The sequence below is a fragment of the Amphibalanus amphitrite genome, unplaced genomic scaffold, assembly GCF_019059575.1.
Source record: "Amphibalanus amphitrite isolate SeventyFive unplaced genomic scaffold, NRLGWU_Aamphi_draft 000532F_arrow, whole genome shotgun sequence".
Lineage (NCBI taxonomy): Eukaryota > Metazoa > Arthropoda > Thecostraca > Balanomorpha > Balanidae > Amphibalanus > Amphibalanus amphitrite.
Window position 1 is genome coordinate 337348 of NW_024882026.1, and position 16266 is coordinate 353613.

Sequence of the window (16266 nt, forward strand, 5' to 3'; positions counted from 1 at the left end):
TTTTTCAATAGAAAACACAATTCTAAAGAATAGTGTTTTAACTATTGACAACAAACCTTCGGCTATTTTCGCTGTTCCCTGATTGATTAACGAGTGCGGGGCATTCTTTTTTTTCGTCATATCTCTTAGATGGTTAGCAAACATGGTTTACAAACTGTATGACCAACTGATAGTTGAAGCAATAACGAATTCTGATATGTATGACACGCTTTTGCTGCGAATTATGCGAGGATAAAAAACGGTTCAATGTTCATGACTTGTCCTTACCACCGGGTCCTCCCATGCCTCCGCCGCGCCGGTCTCCGCCACTGGCTTCTCCTCATGTCGTGTTTGAGAAGTTCTCTAAATTTATAGCGCTGATGCCATTCCACGTCTTCAGTTTTGTATGTAAATCGGAACGGCCTCGCCTTTTCTTCTCCACTGGTCCTGTGATATTCCCCTTCCCTTCCTGTCCTTTGCTATTCCCAAGGGACCCTTCTGCCCTATCTTATTCTCAAGGCACCTGCCTTAGTTTCCCCTCCTATTCCTAAGGCACCCTCGCGTCCCATTCCCCTCACCATCCCATGCGCTCACCGTCCTCCCCGCCGCCCAGCAGACCCCATGCGGCGCGGCGGCCGGCCCCGTCCGTGCGTCCCCCACTTGTTTACCGGAGAACCGGCCTGTCGTCCCCACCGCCGACTCCCAGACAAACGTCACTCGATAATCGGACACGCTGCCGCCGCCGCCCAGCACAGCCACCACTCTGATTGTCGACGAGGATTCGATAATCGGACACACCGGCGGCGGCGGGTGTGTCTGGAGCAGAGCGGTCCCAGACGAGAGAGAGCGCGACGGGAGCGGGATGAATGGGGTAGAGGAGAGGAGTGGGAGGAAGGTGAGGGAGAGGACTAGAGGACGCTGGACATGGGACATGGCACAACGGGTCAGTGGATGCTGGATAGTGGAAAACATACTTAAAGGAGAGACGATGAAAATTAGATGTTTTAGGTTTTAAGTAGAAGGGAGGAAAGTGAAGTAGAGGAACAGAGATTAAATGGAGTATGGATCTTATGCTTCAGGCATAGGCATGAGAAAATCCAGCATATTCAAGTGGCCAAATGCAGAGTGGAGGGGAGCAGGAACAGAGAAAAGAGTGGTGGGAGCGCCACAGCACGGCCGAACCGGCCGTGGCCGCGTCTCCCGTCCTTTCCAAACTTCTTGCTGGCGGGCCGGCGTGCCAATTACCGTGTATTATGGTCGTCTGCCGGGATCTGAGCGGCCCGCCGCCGCCGGCTCACGAACAATGAGCCGGCCGGGCGGCTCGGGGCACCGCCGCCGCCGCCGGCCACGGGCGGAGTCAGGTGGGGTAGTTTGGAGGGTCTACATCGAGTTGACTTTGGCACAAATATGATTCTCAATTGTGGTAGGTAGTTGCTATTTGCTAAGTAAGGAAGTCCGGTGGAGTGTATTATATGAACGTGGTCTTACCCCGTCGTCTGTGTCCCTGTGTGCGCCTCTGCAGCCCCGTATCGCCGTCCCATTCGCTAGCGTCGGGAGCCGCCGCCGCCGCCGGGGAGGGGATGGGGGAGGGGAGGTCCTGCCCCGCCGCCACGCGTGCTGCCCACGGCGCCCCGGGCGGCGGTTCCATTTAATCCGGCTCGAGGGCGGTTTGGCCCAGTCGTGTGCGGTATTGTGTGCACTGTGCACCGTGGTGCACTGTGCACTGGTAGACTAACGCCCGGGTGACTTTCTCTTCGTCTCGTAACCGAGCTTGTGCAAGATTCGTGAATTGGGGAAGGAAGGGAGGAGCAACCGTGGGAAGAGCGATATCTAGGGAGGATTTAGACAGTTAAAATGTTAGGCAGAATAGACAGAATCAGTAATTAGGACAGCCAGGAATGTTAATCGCTTGGACAATTAATTAACGTACATTACTGGTTTTAATTACGGAAACGATGGTGCCTGGTGAGTTGTGGCAATGTGGTTTTGACTGTCTTTGATAGCCAGATATCAAGAACTATGCATGTTGGATGATGGGTAATCGCTTACCTTTCTTCTCGCGTCTTCTTCATTGTCTGCCTCTTTAGGATTGGCATTGACTAAGTTTGACGGCTTTTCTCCGCCTAAGCATAGTTCTCCTGACATTCGGAAACATCAATTTTATATTATGTATTACTCGTTTGCCTTTATTTTTGCCTACTTCGAATTTCGCGCATGTGGGCTTCTGAGCCACATGCGCTCAAAATATCAGCGTTTGCATGGCATTTCAGACGTCACCAATGACACTGACCGAAGTCCTCCATATTTAAGTTATTGCCAGTAAACTGCTGGGAACATTTCATGACCTGCGATGACTTCAGGGGCACACAGAGGGATCACGGTGACTGGGGCAAATTTTCCGATTCAGTATGAGAGTATTTAGAACGACGTTCGTCCAAAAGAGGTGCATTTCAATTTTCTCTAATTAAAATGGAGAAAATTGACCTGACCTTAGGTCACACATCCAAATTTCGAGATATTGATTTTGTACTTCCTGTTACCCTTATTAAAGGGACTATCCCACCTTCTAAAATGTTGTTAAAACCAGTTAAATTGTGCCCGACTTTATAGATTGGATGACCAGGAACACGGTTCTGGCATTTATTTTTCATTAAACATCTTAGGCTTCCCATATTCCAAACACAAACTTTCAAATATGTGACGTCACAGCCCAAAATTACCTCCTTCCCCAGGCCACATTACTGTCATAAAGCTGATTCTTTTTACTCTGTAGGCACCACAACAAAGTTCAGACCAATTTTTAAGCGATTTTTCAACTAACAAACCCATTTAAATCAGAATGACTAAACGAGGTGACGTCACACTAACGGTCGCTCCATGTTGAAGATAGGGCCTTGTACAAGGCCCATTTTCAAATGAAGGGAACGAATTTCTTCAACACCAAGAGGCCGCGGGGGTTGCAACCTAGATAGATAGTGGTTTCTGAACCTCGCCGCAAACTTGGCTATCTCAACTCAAACCCCATGTTAAAGGTTGGATAGTCCCTTTAAAGGAAAAGGGCCACCTTTAACATGGGGATTGAAACTGAGATAGCCATCTTGTAGCCCGTGTCCGAAAACCCATCTGTCGACCTCCTTACGGCCGATTTCGGCCTCCATTCGTAGTTATCGGCAATTTTAAAAGAAAATACGCCAGGAATGCGTCCTTATCCCAGGAATGCGTTCTTATCCGACAATACAGCCACCCGCGGCGAGGCTTTGGTTTTTTACCAATCAGCTCCAACTAGCTCAGCTTTAACCAATCAGCTTATCTGACACAATCCGACGAGTCTGTCTTCTGAACGCTGATTGGCTTGAGTGTGACGTCATCGCTATGCCATCATACAGTAGGTGCCGTAGAGAGTATCAACATAGTACCAATATGTTAAATAGTTTTAAATACTTTTTCGCGAATTGTGCACTTCTGGCACCAGTTTTAAAAAGAAAATGAAAAATAATAATGTCAAAATGAAAAATTTTATCAAATACAGAAAAATTTATCAAATACAGAATAATGAACTTCAACAGACGGACGAATTTGCAGACAGCACAGAGGGTGGCACTCCATGGAGCATGGCAAAACGGACATTCCCGTGATTAAAGATTCACGCTCTGAAACGGCTCGTCACGAAGTTGCCGGACCAGAAAACACGCGAAACGTCTGGAACGTGTGACGTGACTAGAACGATTTATATTACGCATTCACGTGGAGTTTCCAGGCGGATGCTATTGAAACGTCCTATGCTATTGCAGTGCTGTTTCAATTCATCTTCTACCACAAAAATTTGAACGTTACGCATACGATGAGCCTTATTATAGCTTGCTCTCTATCTTTTGCGTTGTCAAAAGTTTGCATGGAAGTTGGAACTGATGTAAAGGTGCATGAAACCCACGGCCATGTTTGGCGTGGCAAGACTTGAGAGAAACCGTCAGCCTTTTCCGTGAACACCGCATTATGAACAGGTTTCGTAACGCCATACCTCTTCTGTTTATTTTGGACGGTTGTGGTGGGTGTCTCATGGCCTTGGTTGCAAGTCACTAATTCCCTAAATGCTTCACCCGCGCCTTTGCAATTTTCCTCCTTATCTTGAATCTTTCTTTCCTCCCCTTTCCCTTTCATCTTCCTCCCTCACTCCCCTCAGCCCAAAGTTACGTTCTCATCATGCGTTGCATGCCGCGGCGGACCACCCCTTATTACGTCATAGCTCGCCGGTGACGTCATTCCTGTCTATGCCGTCACGGCACAAGTGTCCCTCCCTATCCGCACGGTCCTTCAGAAGCGTGTGCGGTGTGCACCAAAAGTGCACAGAGCCCACGAGCCGCTCCGTGCGTGCCAGCGGGTCGTGCACACGTGCACAGTGCACGCCGCTATGGCCCGCCTGTGCACAGTGCACAGGCGCCGCCATTTTGTGCACGGCGATAGGCATGGCATTACGGCAGCGATGGTGGCAACGGCAAACCCTGGGTGAATTCTACGCCACCTAACCACTCCGCCATTTCGCTTGTGTAGCGTGCGCCCGCCTCATGAATTATGTTTATAAAATCGTGTTTGCGAGAACTCCGTCAGAGATGGCCGGGGTGATGAGTCGCGTTTAGAACCGTGTTCTTCTTGGTGACAGACGCGGGCCGAGTTGCATATTGTACTAAATTATTCAGCGAGTATGTAAAATCAGACGCATGCCAGGGACATTTGGGGCATATACGAGTTTATCTTGCATGTTCAAGCGTGAGGATGAAAAGGGCGAGTTTGACTTTGCTGAACGGGGAGGTGTTTTTATGTTTTTCATTGGAATGCGATACAGAGACAATGGTCGCAGTGATATAGGGCCCAAATATCATGGATTTTAAACGCCTTGTTTGTTCCCACTGTTAGCGTTTATCTTTGGGTGACAATCAAATTGTCTCGTACAATCTGATGGTGGTTAAATTGCAAACTGATGATGCGTGAAAAGAAAAGAGCAATATTTCATTCGGTTCATGCCTGTTACGCTTGCATTTATATTTAGCTTCTTGCCGATGACGAAACTAACGAACAATAGGTACACAATGTTATTCACCGTCGTTCTGCGTTGTTTCTTGAGAGCATCCGGCAATAGCGTAACGATTCTCGCGTCATTTACCTCAGTGATTCCAGGGATTTGGGAAACACGTTTTCTGACGCTCTCTCGGCCCGTATCATTAATTTTGCTGCTGAGCAATATTCGCTGGGCTTCTACGAATAGTTAGCGTCGCAAGCACGGCAAAACGGCCCTACCTGATTTGATTAACATTCGTTTATCTCGAGTTTATCAACTTGGAGTCATGGAAAGCAAACGCGGCGTTATTTTAAACATGTGCGTAGCTTAATATGCTCAGATTAATTGATGTACGATGTGAAAATTACGAATGTTCCACTCTTTGGAGAAAACTTGGGGTACGTGTAGTTCGCCAGAAATGAATACGCTATTTCTCCCGGCGACATTCCCCATCGACTGTCCCATATGAACTACTCGGTACTGAATGCTGCCGTCTCGTTGCTATCGTGTTCTGCGCGCGGTGTCAATAGTTGCGTTCGCTAGTTGCGCTGCGGTAGGCTCGCACCTTTTTAATGTAGCAAAACAAAACCCCCTTCCAGTACATTCACCAATTGGCTAATTATTTATGTCAGTGATTCTAACGTGATCGTCTGTGATTGTATTTGTTAAATTTGCTTGCGACGCTGTATTCATGTTTATGAAACCTGAAACCTGTCTGGTCATTCTAAACGAATGCTGTTCGAGTTACGTCATACCTACATTTGTCGGAACAGCTCGCTAAAACTTGTTTTATGTACAGAAATTTCCAGTTTCCAGAATTCATTTATAGCAGCACGTGCGATTATATCATAAACGAAAGGGAAGGGAGTATGGCCATGGCGCTCCAGTGAGATGCAGTCATGGATTTTGTGGTACCCATCCCAGCGCACTTGAATAGATAATCTGGCCTTATCTTCTGCTAGTGATCATCAATCAAGATCAGCATCATTTCTCCGAACTATCATACCTGCACCATCAAAAACCAGCTTATAAAATGGCCTCAACCCACGCATCCGGGCGTGTGGCCTGTGGCCGTCACAAACCGGCCGCTCTGATGTGCCCGGCGGCTGTCACAAACCGGCAGCTCTGATGTGTCCGTCGGCTGTCGAAAAGCTGCAGCTCTGCCGTCGGAGCGGGCGGCGGGTCATGTGTCTGTGACTGCTCGGCGTTGATGACGGATGTGTCAGGCTGTCATTCCGCCGGCACGCCATGTGACAGACGGACAGGAGTGTGATGGGTTTGAGAGGCGCGGACACGCCCATCACCACGCCCACCTTCAGCTCTCGTCCCCCTCTCTCTCTCTCCCTCTCTCTCCCTCTCTCTCTCTCTCTCTCTCTCTCTCTGTCTGTCTCTGTCTCTGTCTCTGTCTCTGTCTCTGTCTCTGTCTCTGTCTCTGTCTCTGTCTCTGTCTGTCTGTCTGTCTGTCTGTCTGTCTCTCTCTCTCTCTCTCTCTCTCTCTCTCTCTCTCTCTCTCTCTCTCTCTCTCTCTCTCTCTCTCTCTCTCTCTCTCTCTCTCTCTCTCTCTCTCTCTCTATCTCCTTCCCCCAGTATTTCTCCCTGTCTCCCACTTACGTCTTTTCCTTTTTTCTTCATTTCTCCTTTTCTCTTCGTCTCTCTAGCTCTATCTTTCTTTTTCTCTCTGTCCTTCTCGACTCCTATTTTCTCTCTCCCTCTCCCTTTCCTCTATTGCATAGTATTTGTCTCAATATAGCCCGCAACCATTGCATTCGATGCCCTAGGAACACTCTAGCCTTACTACTCATGCGTGTGCGTTTATTTATTCATATAACCTGAATTTACATATCATTCGTTCATCGCTGCGCGTGTCGACATGCTACCCGTTTGTGAATAAAGTTACCCCTTTAAACATTGACAAGCGGCGCATACCGCAAATTCTCAACAGCCAACGCATCTGTCTCAATCATAACTGGCCAATGGAATGTCTCATTTCAGTGTCTTGTAGATCAATGCTTTGTAAAGCAAACTGTTTGGTATTTGAAATCCGGGTTTCGCAGTCTTTGTCCCAATTCCAATTTATGTCAGCCTTTGGTCATCCGAATCATGAACGACAGACATTCAGTGTGATGATGGTATGAGTTTAAGGAGGCTTCGGCGACATTTGCCATTTGGCATCAATGTGATGATTAAAGCAGCTGAATCACTATTTTGCATCTAGTTGACAGCAACTTTCAACTCCAGCGCAATATGCTGACATTGCGACAAGCAACTGTAACCAAATACCTAAATGTGTAATATGGAATCGGTGCGTGACATAAACTGACCTTAATTCACTTGCACAGCGACAACACGGGAGACTTCAGCCCGGTTTACGTCATCCTCATCCGTTCTATATATTTTGTCCCTCTTTAGTTAGTGGTATACTCTCTACGTATCTCTTTAGTCTTTAGTGGCTTATTCTCGGCTAGAAATATGTGATCGGATGGTCGAGTCGGTTCGTGCAAAGCGTAGACTCAGCAGAGGCCGCGCTGCGTGCCGCGCTCTCAGATGACGTCACCACCGGTTGCTGACGTCATCAGTCCGGTCTGCGATAGTATCGGCGAGTTCGGGCCGGACTGGGGTGACTCAGGGACGGAATTCAACAGTCGTGCGCCGCAAGACACCGAATGTGTTTGAATATTTTGAGATTACTCGGAAATGGTTGTGAGTTTGGGGAATGATGACAGGGAAGATGTTTTTACCATATGTTGAGATATGTAAAAAGGTGTTGTAGACTTACGAAAAGGGTAAGTTACATGCGGTTTTCTAGGTAGTATATTGAAACCAAGTGAGTGATGGTTTTCGAGCTTCGTTCTCCCACATTTCAGAGAAAAACGATCTGCCCTTGAATTATTAAAATCAAGAGTCTACTCTACACAATATAAAATTACCTTGCGTCTTTTTAATAATGCGTTTCATGCGTTGAGTGTATCGAACTGCTAGCTGAAAGTCAATCTAACCACATTCTAGCATCGTTTGGCACAGCATCCGACATCCGAGGTCGATATGTTGTGCCCGGTAGCCGGCAGCGCGTGCTGGGGGCGCCCGTCTGCGCCCGTGCCGGCCGCGCGCGCGCCCCGCGGCTCCGTCCCGGGCGCCGGCGCCCCCGGCCAAATGAACCAACCCCGTCCGTCCCACAGCACCTGGCACCGAGTTACTCGATAATCGGACAGTAAACAAACGGCCGAGGAAGCGGCCGGCCGTCCGCCGCCGCCGGCGCTGTCCGATTAAAGAGGCACGGCAGGTAATTGTGGCTTATCTATGGAAGCACCCGGCGGCGACAATTAAATACGCTTTGTAATATTGCCTTTGAATGGGGAGCGGCCGCACAGCGTGATGAGGTAGGGAGAGGGAGACGGGAGGAGGGGGGTGTCAGAGCCGCGGGGAGGGGCCGACCGGGCTCTTTCAGACATCCGTGGCGGGGAAGAGGTCAATGACATTTTGGAACTTGTGTATGTGTACACTAAAGTACTCGCTTGCGCTGTAAGGCTGAGAGACAACCCCGATCCAAAATGCAGGTCTGGCGAAGTTTCTCTATAGGACCGCTGCACTGGGACTCACATTTTCTATAGGACCACTGCACTGGTGTTCCAGAGAGACGATTTGCCACTGTGTGACGCCCCATCGTTCACTTTATCTGGACCAAGAGTTTGGACTGGTCAGGACCAGGGCTGCGGAGTCGGAGTCGGAGTCGGAGTCGGAGTCGGTCGGAGTCGACAGTTGTGACCGGAGTCGGAGTCGGAGTCGGAGTCGATATTGGAAACCCCAGCCGGAGTCGGAGTCGGAGTCACCGAAAATCTGTCGACTCCGCAGCCCTGCCAGGTGTGCGGAGTCGGAGTCGGGAGTTGGAGTCGATCGGAGTCGACATTTCTGCCCGGAGTCGGAGTCGGAGTCGGAGTTGGTTTTTGAAAGCCGGAGTCGGAGTCGGAGTCGGAGTCGCCGTAAATCCATCGACTCCGCAGTCCTGGTCAGGACGGACCAAGACTATTGAATCTGCCTCCCTTGATGCACCGACTAGCTATCCTTTCTTGCCCTCCCTCATACGAGGAGCGTTCAAAAAGTTCTCGGCCCGACCATGAAGGAGCAGAGATACGACGTCGACTTATTAGACCAAAAATGTTCATTTAGTCAAATAACCAGCGTTAAGACAAAAATATTTCGCGCAGCGCTTCGCGAGAGGCCCCTGGGTCTCCATAGCCAAGTGGGTTTTGGACGCATCTGGCACGTCCAAGACGGCTGCTTTTGTCTCCTTGCCGTCAGCGAAGTTGCCACTGCTAAGCAATTTCCTTATGTTGGGGAAGAGGTGGCAACCTGAGGGTGCAAGGTACGAAGAAAAAAGTGGCTGTGACAACAACCCGAAGCCACAGCTCACTGCTTCGCTGATCGTCACCCTGCTCATGTGTGCTGGTGCGTGGTCCTGGATCAGGCGCACACTTTTAGTCAGCTTCCCTAGTCTCTCCTTGATATCTGCTGCTCGCTACTGTTATCGAAGGGAGGTGTGGCATTCATCATTAATTGTGCGCCCCTGTTTTAGAAAGTTGACGAGCAGAGCCCCGCCATCATCCAAAAATGAAACCACTGTCACCTTGCCGTCTGACTTTAACACACGTCGCACACATTTGGTGGCCCTTACTCAGTGTGCTGCCACTTGTGCAACTCGGTCGCGCCCTGAGGGTCAATGTGTGACAGCGTCCCAAAATTGAGTTTTGTCTTGGGTGTCAGAGGGGGAAATTACCAACCAAAAAGAGGGGAGAGAGTGGAAAACTGCTGATTCAATGAGATCCAAAAAGAGTGAGAAACGACAAAAAGCATACATTTTATTTTATGGTGTAGAATGTTTGATGCTAACTGAGCATCCACACAACTGCTCTTTCTATAGGTAAAAAATCTAGGTTTTCTTGGTTGGGAGTGGAAAATTGTTCTTAAAAATTGGTGGTGAGAGTGGAAAATGAACTTCATTTAGATGTCGTTTCCCACCCAAATCGACAAATTTTGGGACATTGATGTGTGACACCCACAATCCCTCCACGGTAACAAGTAGTTCAATGAACTCTTTTGGATCTTCGATATAGGGGCCAAAATTTTCGCGTTACGCCTCCTTTCGAGTTTGCCTTTTCTCTGGAGTCAGCAAACGGGGGATGCATCTTGCAGAGATCTTAAACATATTAATACGCTGTCGAAGAATGGCTTTGAGGAACATGATAGACAACTCCGCTTCTGCTGCGTTGTTTCAGACCAGAACATTTGTCATTTTTCATTAAGAAGTGCTTATTTTTCATATTTTCTTGAGTCAATGCTGTTGATGGCTGGCCACTGCGGGGGTGACCATTAATGATCTGTTGACCAAAATTGAACAGAGATGCCCACTTTTTGACGCTACTGTAAGAAAGACAAACTTCAACATGTGTTGGCACTAGCTTTTCATAAATAACGTTTGGTGCATTTTTCTGCAATACATGAACCAAATCACTGTTCTATTCTGGGGTTCACCCATTCTGACCGGGAATAGCAAACTATGTTACGATTAATTAGCAGCCTGAACCAATCACAGGGCAGATTGGTTAATGGCTACGTAAGTGGACATCCCTATAACACATCATTGAACACACCGCGTTGCAGGCCGAAATTCCAACTCCTTCATGGTTGGGGCGAGAACTTTTTGAACGCCCCTCGTAGTTTGTCGGGAAGACCGTTAGGTCTAGATATTTGTTTTCACTCACATTACAAATATCCAACTCTCGGACGCGGGGACACCTGAACCCCTCGTTCCCCCGTCCTCAGTCGACCGGCCAGCCTGTCGCCTTCTCAGGTAACAATAACAGCCCATGGCATTCCTCGGACACGCGAGCAGACGTGGGGGCCCCAGAGCCGGACTAGACGGGAGGGGGGGGGGGGGGGTGGCGTCCCTTCCGGTCCCGAGACATTCCTGAGACAGACAGACGGAGAGACGGGGACGAGGTGTAGATATGGGGAAACGAACATGGACCAATGGAGACGGGAGCGGGGAGACGAAGGAAGTTTGGAAAAATAGACGGAGATTGAGAGACACAGGCAGAGGCGAAACTTTGGATGACTAGGCGGACGCTGAAGCCGGCATCGGGCATGCAGGATGTGAAAGAACAGGGGATGGACTCTGACGGAGAGGCAAAGCTATAAAGACGTAAATGCGTAGACGGAGGGACAAAGAGACGGATTGACGAAAACTGAGGAACAGAAATTAAGGAACGAAGGTGGAGGGGCGCGGAAATGGACAAATAAAAAGATGGAGACGAGAGACGAAGCGGAGACGAGACGGAGACGGGTAGCAAGCGGAAACTCGTTTGTTATCCTGAGACACATTGCCAGAGACACTGCATCCGACTGATAACGAAGCGCGCGGTGAATGCTAAATGCATTGCGCTTTTTCAAACGTGACTCTTAAACCAAACCTGAACCAAACCAGGAGCTCAGCCGAACCGGAAACCAACCAACAGCACACGCTCCTGACAAACATGTCATGGGACATAACATTGTCACGCTCGGTGATTAGAGTCGACGGATTTCCGCCCGGTGCCCGATCAGACCGGCCAGATATTCTATCGAACGGACACGTTCTGTGCGATGCCGTCCCTCGTGGCTTTAGATATGGCTTGTCACTCGCTTTGACAAGCGTCGGAAGTTAAAGACGATAGGGCATGCGATATTCAAATTGTCACAGGATGTTCCCGCCCATGAGGCTATGGCTTTGTCTGTGAGCTGAATAGGGGAGTGACACTGTTTGCGAAACGGCATGCATTTGAATGCATTGCTCGAATGTGTCCATTGTTTTACTTCGACAAGGCATTTATTTGTGAAACTCCTAGATATGCCCTGTGAGGCAATATGATAATATGGTAAAAGTATTAGCGAGTCAAGCTCAGTGGCGGCGGAATAGGGGGTGCAGGGGGTGCAGCTGCACTCCCATCGAAAAACATGGGGGTGCAAACATATCTTTTTGCACCTCCAAAATCCGTACAAGGGGCCCGTCGCACCATCCAGTACATTTTCTCCTGAAAACCAGTGATCGGGATTCGGGAAACGAACACTGATGTGGAATCATCCGGGATGTCCAATTATGGTCAGGAGCGCCCCATGCTAGTCTTTGGGGCCCCCACACCGGGTAGAAGTGTCCCGAGCGGCGCGTTTGGTGTCCCCATGCGGCATCTGAGGACCCCCACGACGGCCTCAGAGGGCCCTTTTATGACGATCTCTGAGGGCTCCCACGACGACCTCTGTCCCCTGGGGCCCTCATGGCGACCGCTGAGGGTCCCACAGAGACTCCAGAGCCCCAAGGAGACTCCAGGGGCCACGCTGGCCTCTGAGGGCCCCTATGGCGGCCTCTGAAGGCCATTACGATGATCTCTGAGGGCTCTCACGACGACCTCTGTCCCCTGGGGCCCTATAACGGCCACTAAGGGCGCTCATGAGTCATGACGACCGCTGAGGGTCCCACAGGACTCCAGGGGCCCGCTGGCCTCTGAGGGCCTCTACGACGGTCTCTGAGGGCCCTCGTGACGGCCCTAGACCCAACTCAAGTCTGAGGGTCCATTTGGCTTCAGACGGCCCAGCGACGGCCTCTGAGGACCCCAACACAACCAGGCTGCAGGGGCTATGCCGGCATCTGAGGGCCCTGCAACGGTCTATTGAGGGCCCTAACGATGGCCTCTAGCGGTCTTACCAAGGCCTTTGAGAGCCCTGCTAAGGTATCTGAGGGCCCACGAAGACCCTCACTAATCCAAGGACCCTCATGACGACCTCTGATGATCCTCCCGAAGGCTTCTAAGGGCCCTCACAAGGACCCCAGGACGGTTCTGAGGACCCCAGGACGGTCCCTGAGGGGCTGAGGGCCCTGGCGACGACCTCTCGGGCCCTCACGATGGTCTCTAAGACCCAACGCAAGCTCCAAAGGCCCACGCTGGCGTCTGAGGGCCCCACGACGGCCTCTGAGGGCCTCGACGCAGGCAGGCTCCAGGGGCCATGCTGACCTCTGAGGGCCCTCTTGACGGCTTCTAGGGCCTAACGAAGGCTTCAAGGGCCAACGCTGGCCTCTGAAGAACCCTACGACGGCCTCAGAGGGTCTCAACTCAACGCAGGCAGGTGCCAGGAGACATGCTGGCCTCTGAGGGCCCCGCAGAGTTCAGATTCAGAGGACCCAACGACCTTTGTGGACCTTACGAAATACGAAGGTCTCCGAGAGCTCACGCAGGCTCTTGGAATTCCACACTGATTCTCAGGCCCCATGTCGGCTTGTTGAGGCACTTTATCTGCTCTTGGTGCCCCGTCGCCGGCCTCTGAGAGTCTCAATGTCGGTGTAGGGCCATGGACCCTACACGGCTTTTATGGTCCCTACATCGACTCTTGGGACTCGTGACCAATGAAATGTGGATCTAAGCGGCTTCTAAGAATCCCCATGCTGGTTCTGGTAGCCGCCAGCCGAATATTTGGGCTTACACGCGAGCTCCTGGGACCCCGTGCATACCCCTGGGGTCTACCTGCCTCTAAGACCCCACACATGCTTTTTGGGCTCAAACGCTTGCCCCTGAAGGCCCCACGGAGACCCCTTTCCTCTATTCAGTCCTCCATACCAGCTCTTCAGGATTAACATCGGCTCCTGTGGCCTCCATCCCGGCTTTGGAGGGCCTCCATACAGGCTTTTTTGGGGTCCGATGCCGGTTTCTGAGAGCCCTCAAAAGACTTTCGAGCCTATACTGCCTTCTGAAACCTTTCAGCAACTTTCAAGGGACCGACCCTGATCGGAGGGCTCATTCAGTCTGGGGAGTCATGTAGGTCTCTGGATGAATCTCTATGTGGTCGGTTTCCAAGGGGCTTCTAACACACGGTCTTCTTAGAACGTTCTCGTAGGGCCCTCAATGGTCCACTGCGGATCCAGCAAAGTGGTTTGAGACGCTGCAGGTGGTGGCTAGACTAACAGATTGGCCGATAAAAAACTAGCTGCATTTGCTTCTTTATGCTTTTATTATTTGAGATAGGTATGTACACTGCAAATTGCAATTTCAAACCTTTTACAGAACTTGTGTGTATGGGGATAGTTTTCCAAAATCTTTGTTTTTCATAAATCAATAATTATCACTCAAAAAAATGAGGGGGGGGGGCCCAAAACTTCCAGAGGGGCCCCTTGAGAAAACTTTGCACCCCATCCAAAATTAGCTTCCGCCGCCACTGGTCAAGCTGCTTTTTTCTAGCATACCGTGATTTGCAACGTTGTTGGGTATTATCATGCTTTTAGGTCGTATCTCTACGATAGCTGACACGGGGATGAAAGAGAAAATACCTGCCAAAGCATGCGGTATTTTGGAATGTTATCTCCATTCAATTATTGAAGACAATCCGTGTACATATAGGAATTATCATGACCAGGCCCGACGAAAGCTCTCGCTGCTGCTATCTCTTAACATTTGCGCTGTCTGCTAAGGATGCTTAGCTTACTGATCAACTCTCAGTGTTCAGAACTCAGAAAACATTTTGACAAAACCACAACAGATGCTTACCCGTACCCGAGCTCTTGGAATCTTTTACGCGTCTTATGACCAACTAAAAACCCATTATTGGTGTTATGCCCGCGCATATCCATCGCTTCCGGCGGAGGAGGGGGGGGGGGGGAGCGCACGCCTTCTCCGACTGCCCCCCAGGCCACAACCCCTCATCCCACGCTGTCTGTTGCTATGGCTCGGTGTTTACGACGCGTGGGAGGCAAGAGGCTAGTGGGGGGGGGGGGGGGCTGTTGCTAACCAGACAGTCTGGGAAATATGGAATGCGCTCGGCTGTTGGTTGATGATCTAGACTCTAGAGATAAGGTGAGGTATTTCCGGTGTTTTGGTGGCTTATAGTTGCAAACTTGATTGGTGTGGTTGTAAGATTTGACGGATTTCTACCTGCAGTTTTTGCACTTATTGTCAATTATCAATATTATTTCCTTATTTTTGCCGATAAAAGTCAAAGAGAGACACAATGAAGTTAGTGCAATAAATTAATTAAAGGAAGTCATCGCAATAAAGAGAATGAATGAAGGCAATGACTTGCTTATGGAAAGGCGTTCGTAAATGAAGTTCGACAAAAATAAAATACACAAACTGCGCCGAGGCAATTCCAATGTTATTCACTGTCAGCGCCTAAGGTCGGGGATAGCCGTCATTTGCTCTGCTTATGGTAAATGAACAGACGCACACCGCGCTCATTCGCCGCCACTGCACTGCCATGTGTCTTGAAGTTTTGCAAACTAATGAACGGGGGCGAGGAGCGGTGTGTGACCTCTGACATGACGTTAGGCCCGCGGGAGAAAATCGTGATCACCTTCTGTTCCGTGGGGCTGCGGAAATGGCGTGCGGGATGCTTCACACTTTATGTCCCCGTTGTTTTCACTCACCTACTGAGCTTGCGTACGCTTCTACATTTCAAATCTCCGTTGACACTGAGAAATTTGTTTCACGGCTGCTCGATCACAGTTACAAATTACAATCACATTTATCGTGTTCCCTCTGTGCTTGGGGCCTGGAGGAACCGTTTTTCGTCCGTTTCCCGCCTAGCCCGATGCCGCTTTTTTCGTGTCGCGTCCATGTGTGACCGAGTCTGCCGTGCCGTATTTCCCGATCTCTCCCCGTTCCACCGATTTTCGGTCCTGCAGCTTACGTTTAGCATACGCCTTGATCATGATCTTGTGCGCTTGTTCGTTCTCAGACTCAAAATCGTTTGATAATAAATGGTCGAGCGTTTCGCGAGACGCATCGGCATTTCGCTACGGAAATGACGTAGTCTAACGCAAATCCGTTCGCCTTTGCAGGAGCGGCCGTCGGGGGCGAGGCGGCGCCTGCCAGCGCCATCTCTGGAGAGGCTGACGAACCAGGCGCTGAGAGCGACATCTCTGGAGCGGGCGGCGAACTACCGGACTGCTGTAGGACCCGGCCGTTGAGCCAAACATGGGTCCGCTACAGCGAGTGGTGCCGGTGAGTTCTGAGTAATGAGTTGAGTGGAGTTGAGTAGAATCGAGTTTGTACTCAGGTCAAACTTGGGAGGGATTACGGTTATCTGGTTATTATTGCAGATGTGTAGTTGTCATTTGCATTTTCTGTAGCCGTTGTAATGTGTGGCACGATTCGTGACTTTACATAGACATTTGACATTTTAAAAAAGTTGAGATCATTTGAGGTAGATTTTTTTTTACT

At 50.0% G+C, this 16266-nt stretch overlaps 1 protein-coding gene across 1 annotated transcript in view; it reads left to right on the forward strand.

Annotated features, from left to right (window-relative positions):
* Nucleotides 1–16266, forward strand: part of LOC122393361 (protein piccolo-like) — a 134675-nt gene that overhangs the window by 85580 nt on the left and 32829 nt on the right. Inside the window, exon 5 of the mRNA XM_043389303.1 lies at nucleotides 15885–16047. Coding sequence (XP_043245238.1) covers nucleotides 15885–16047 — 163 coding nt within the window. The remainder of the gene's footprint in view (nucleotides 1–15884; nucleotides 16048–16266) is intronic.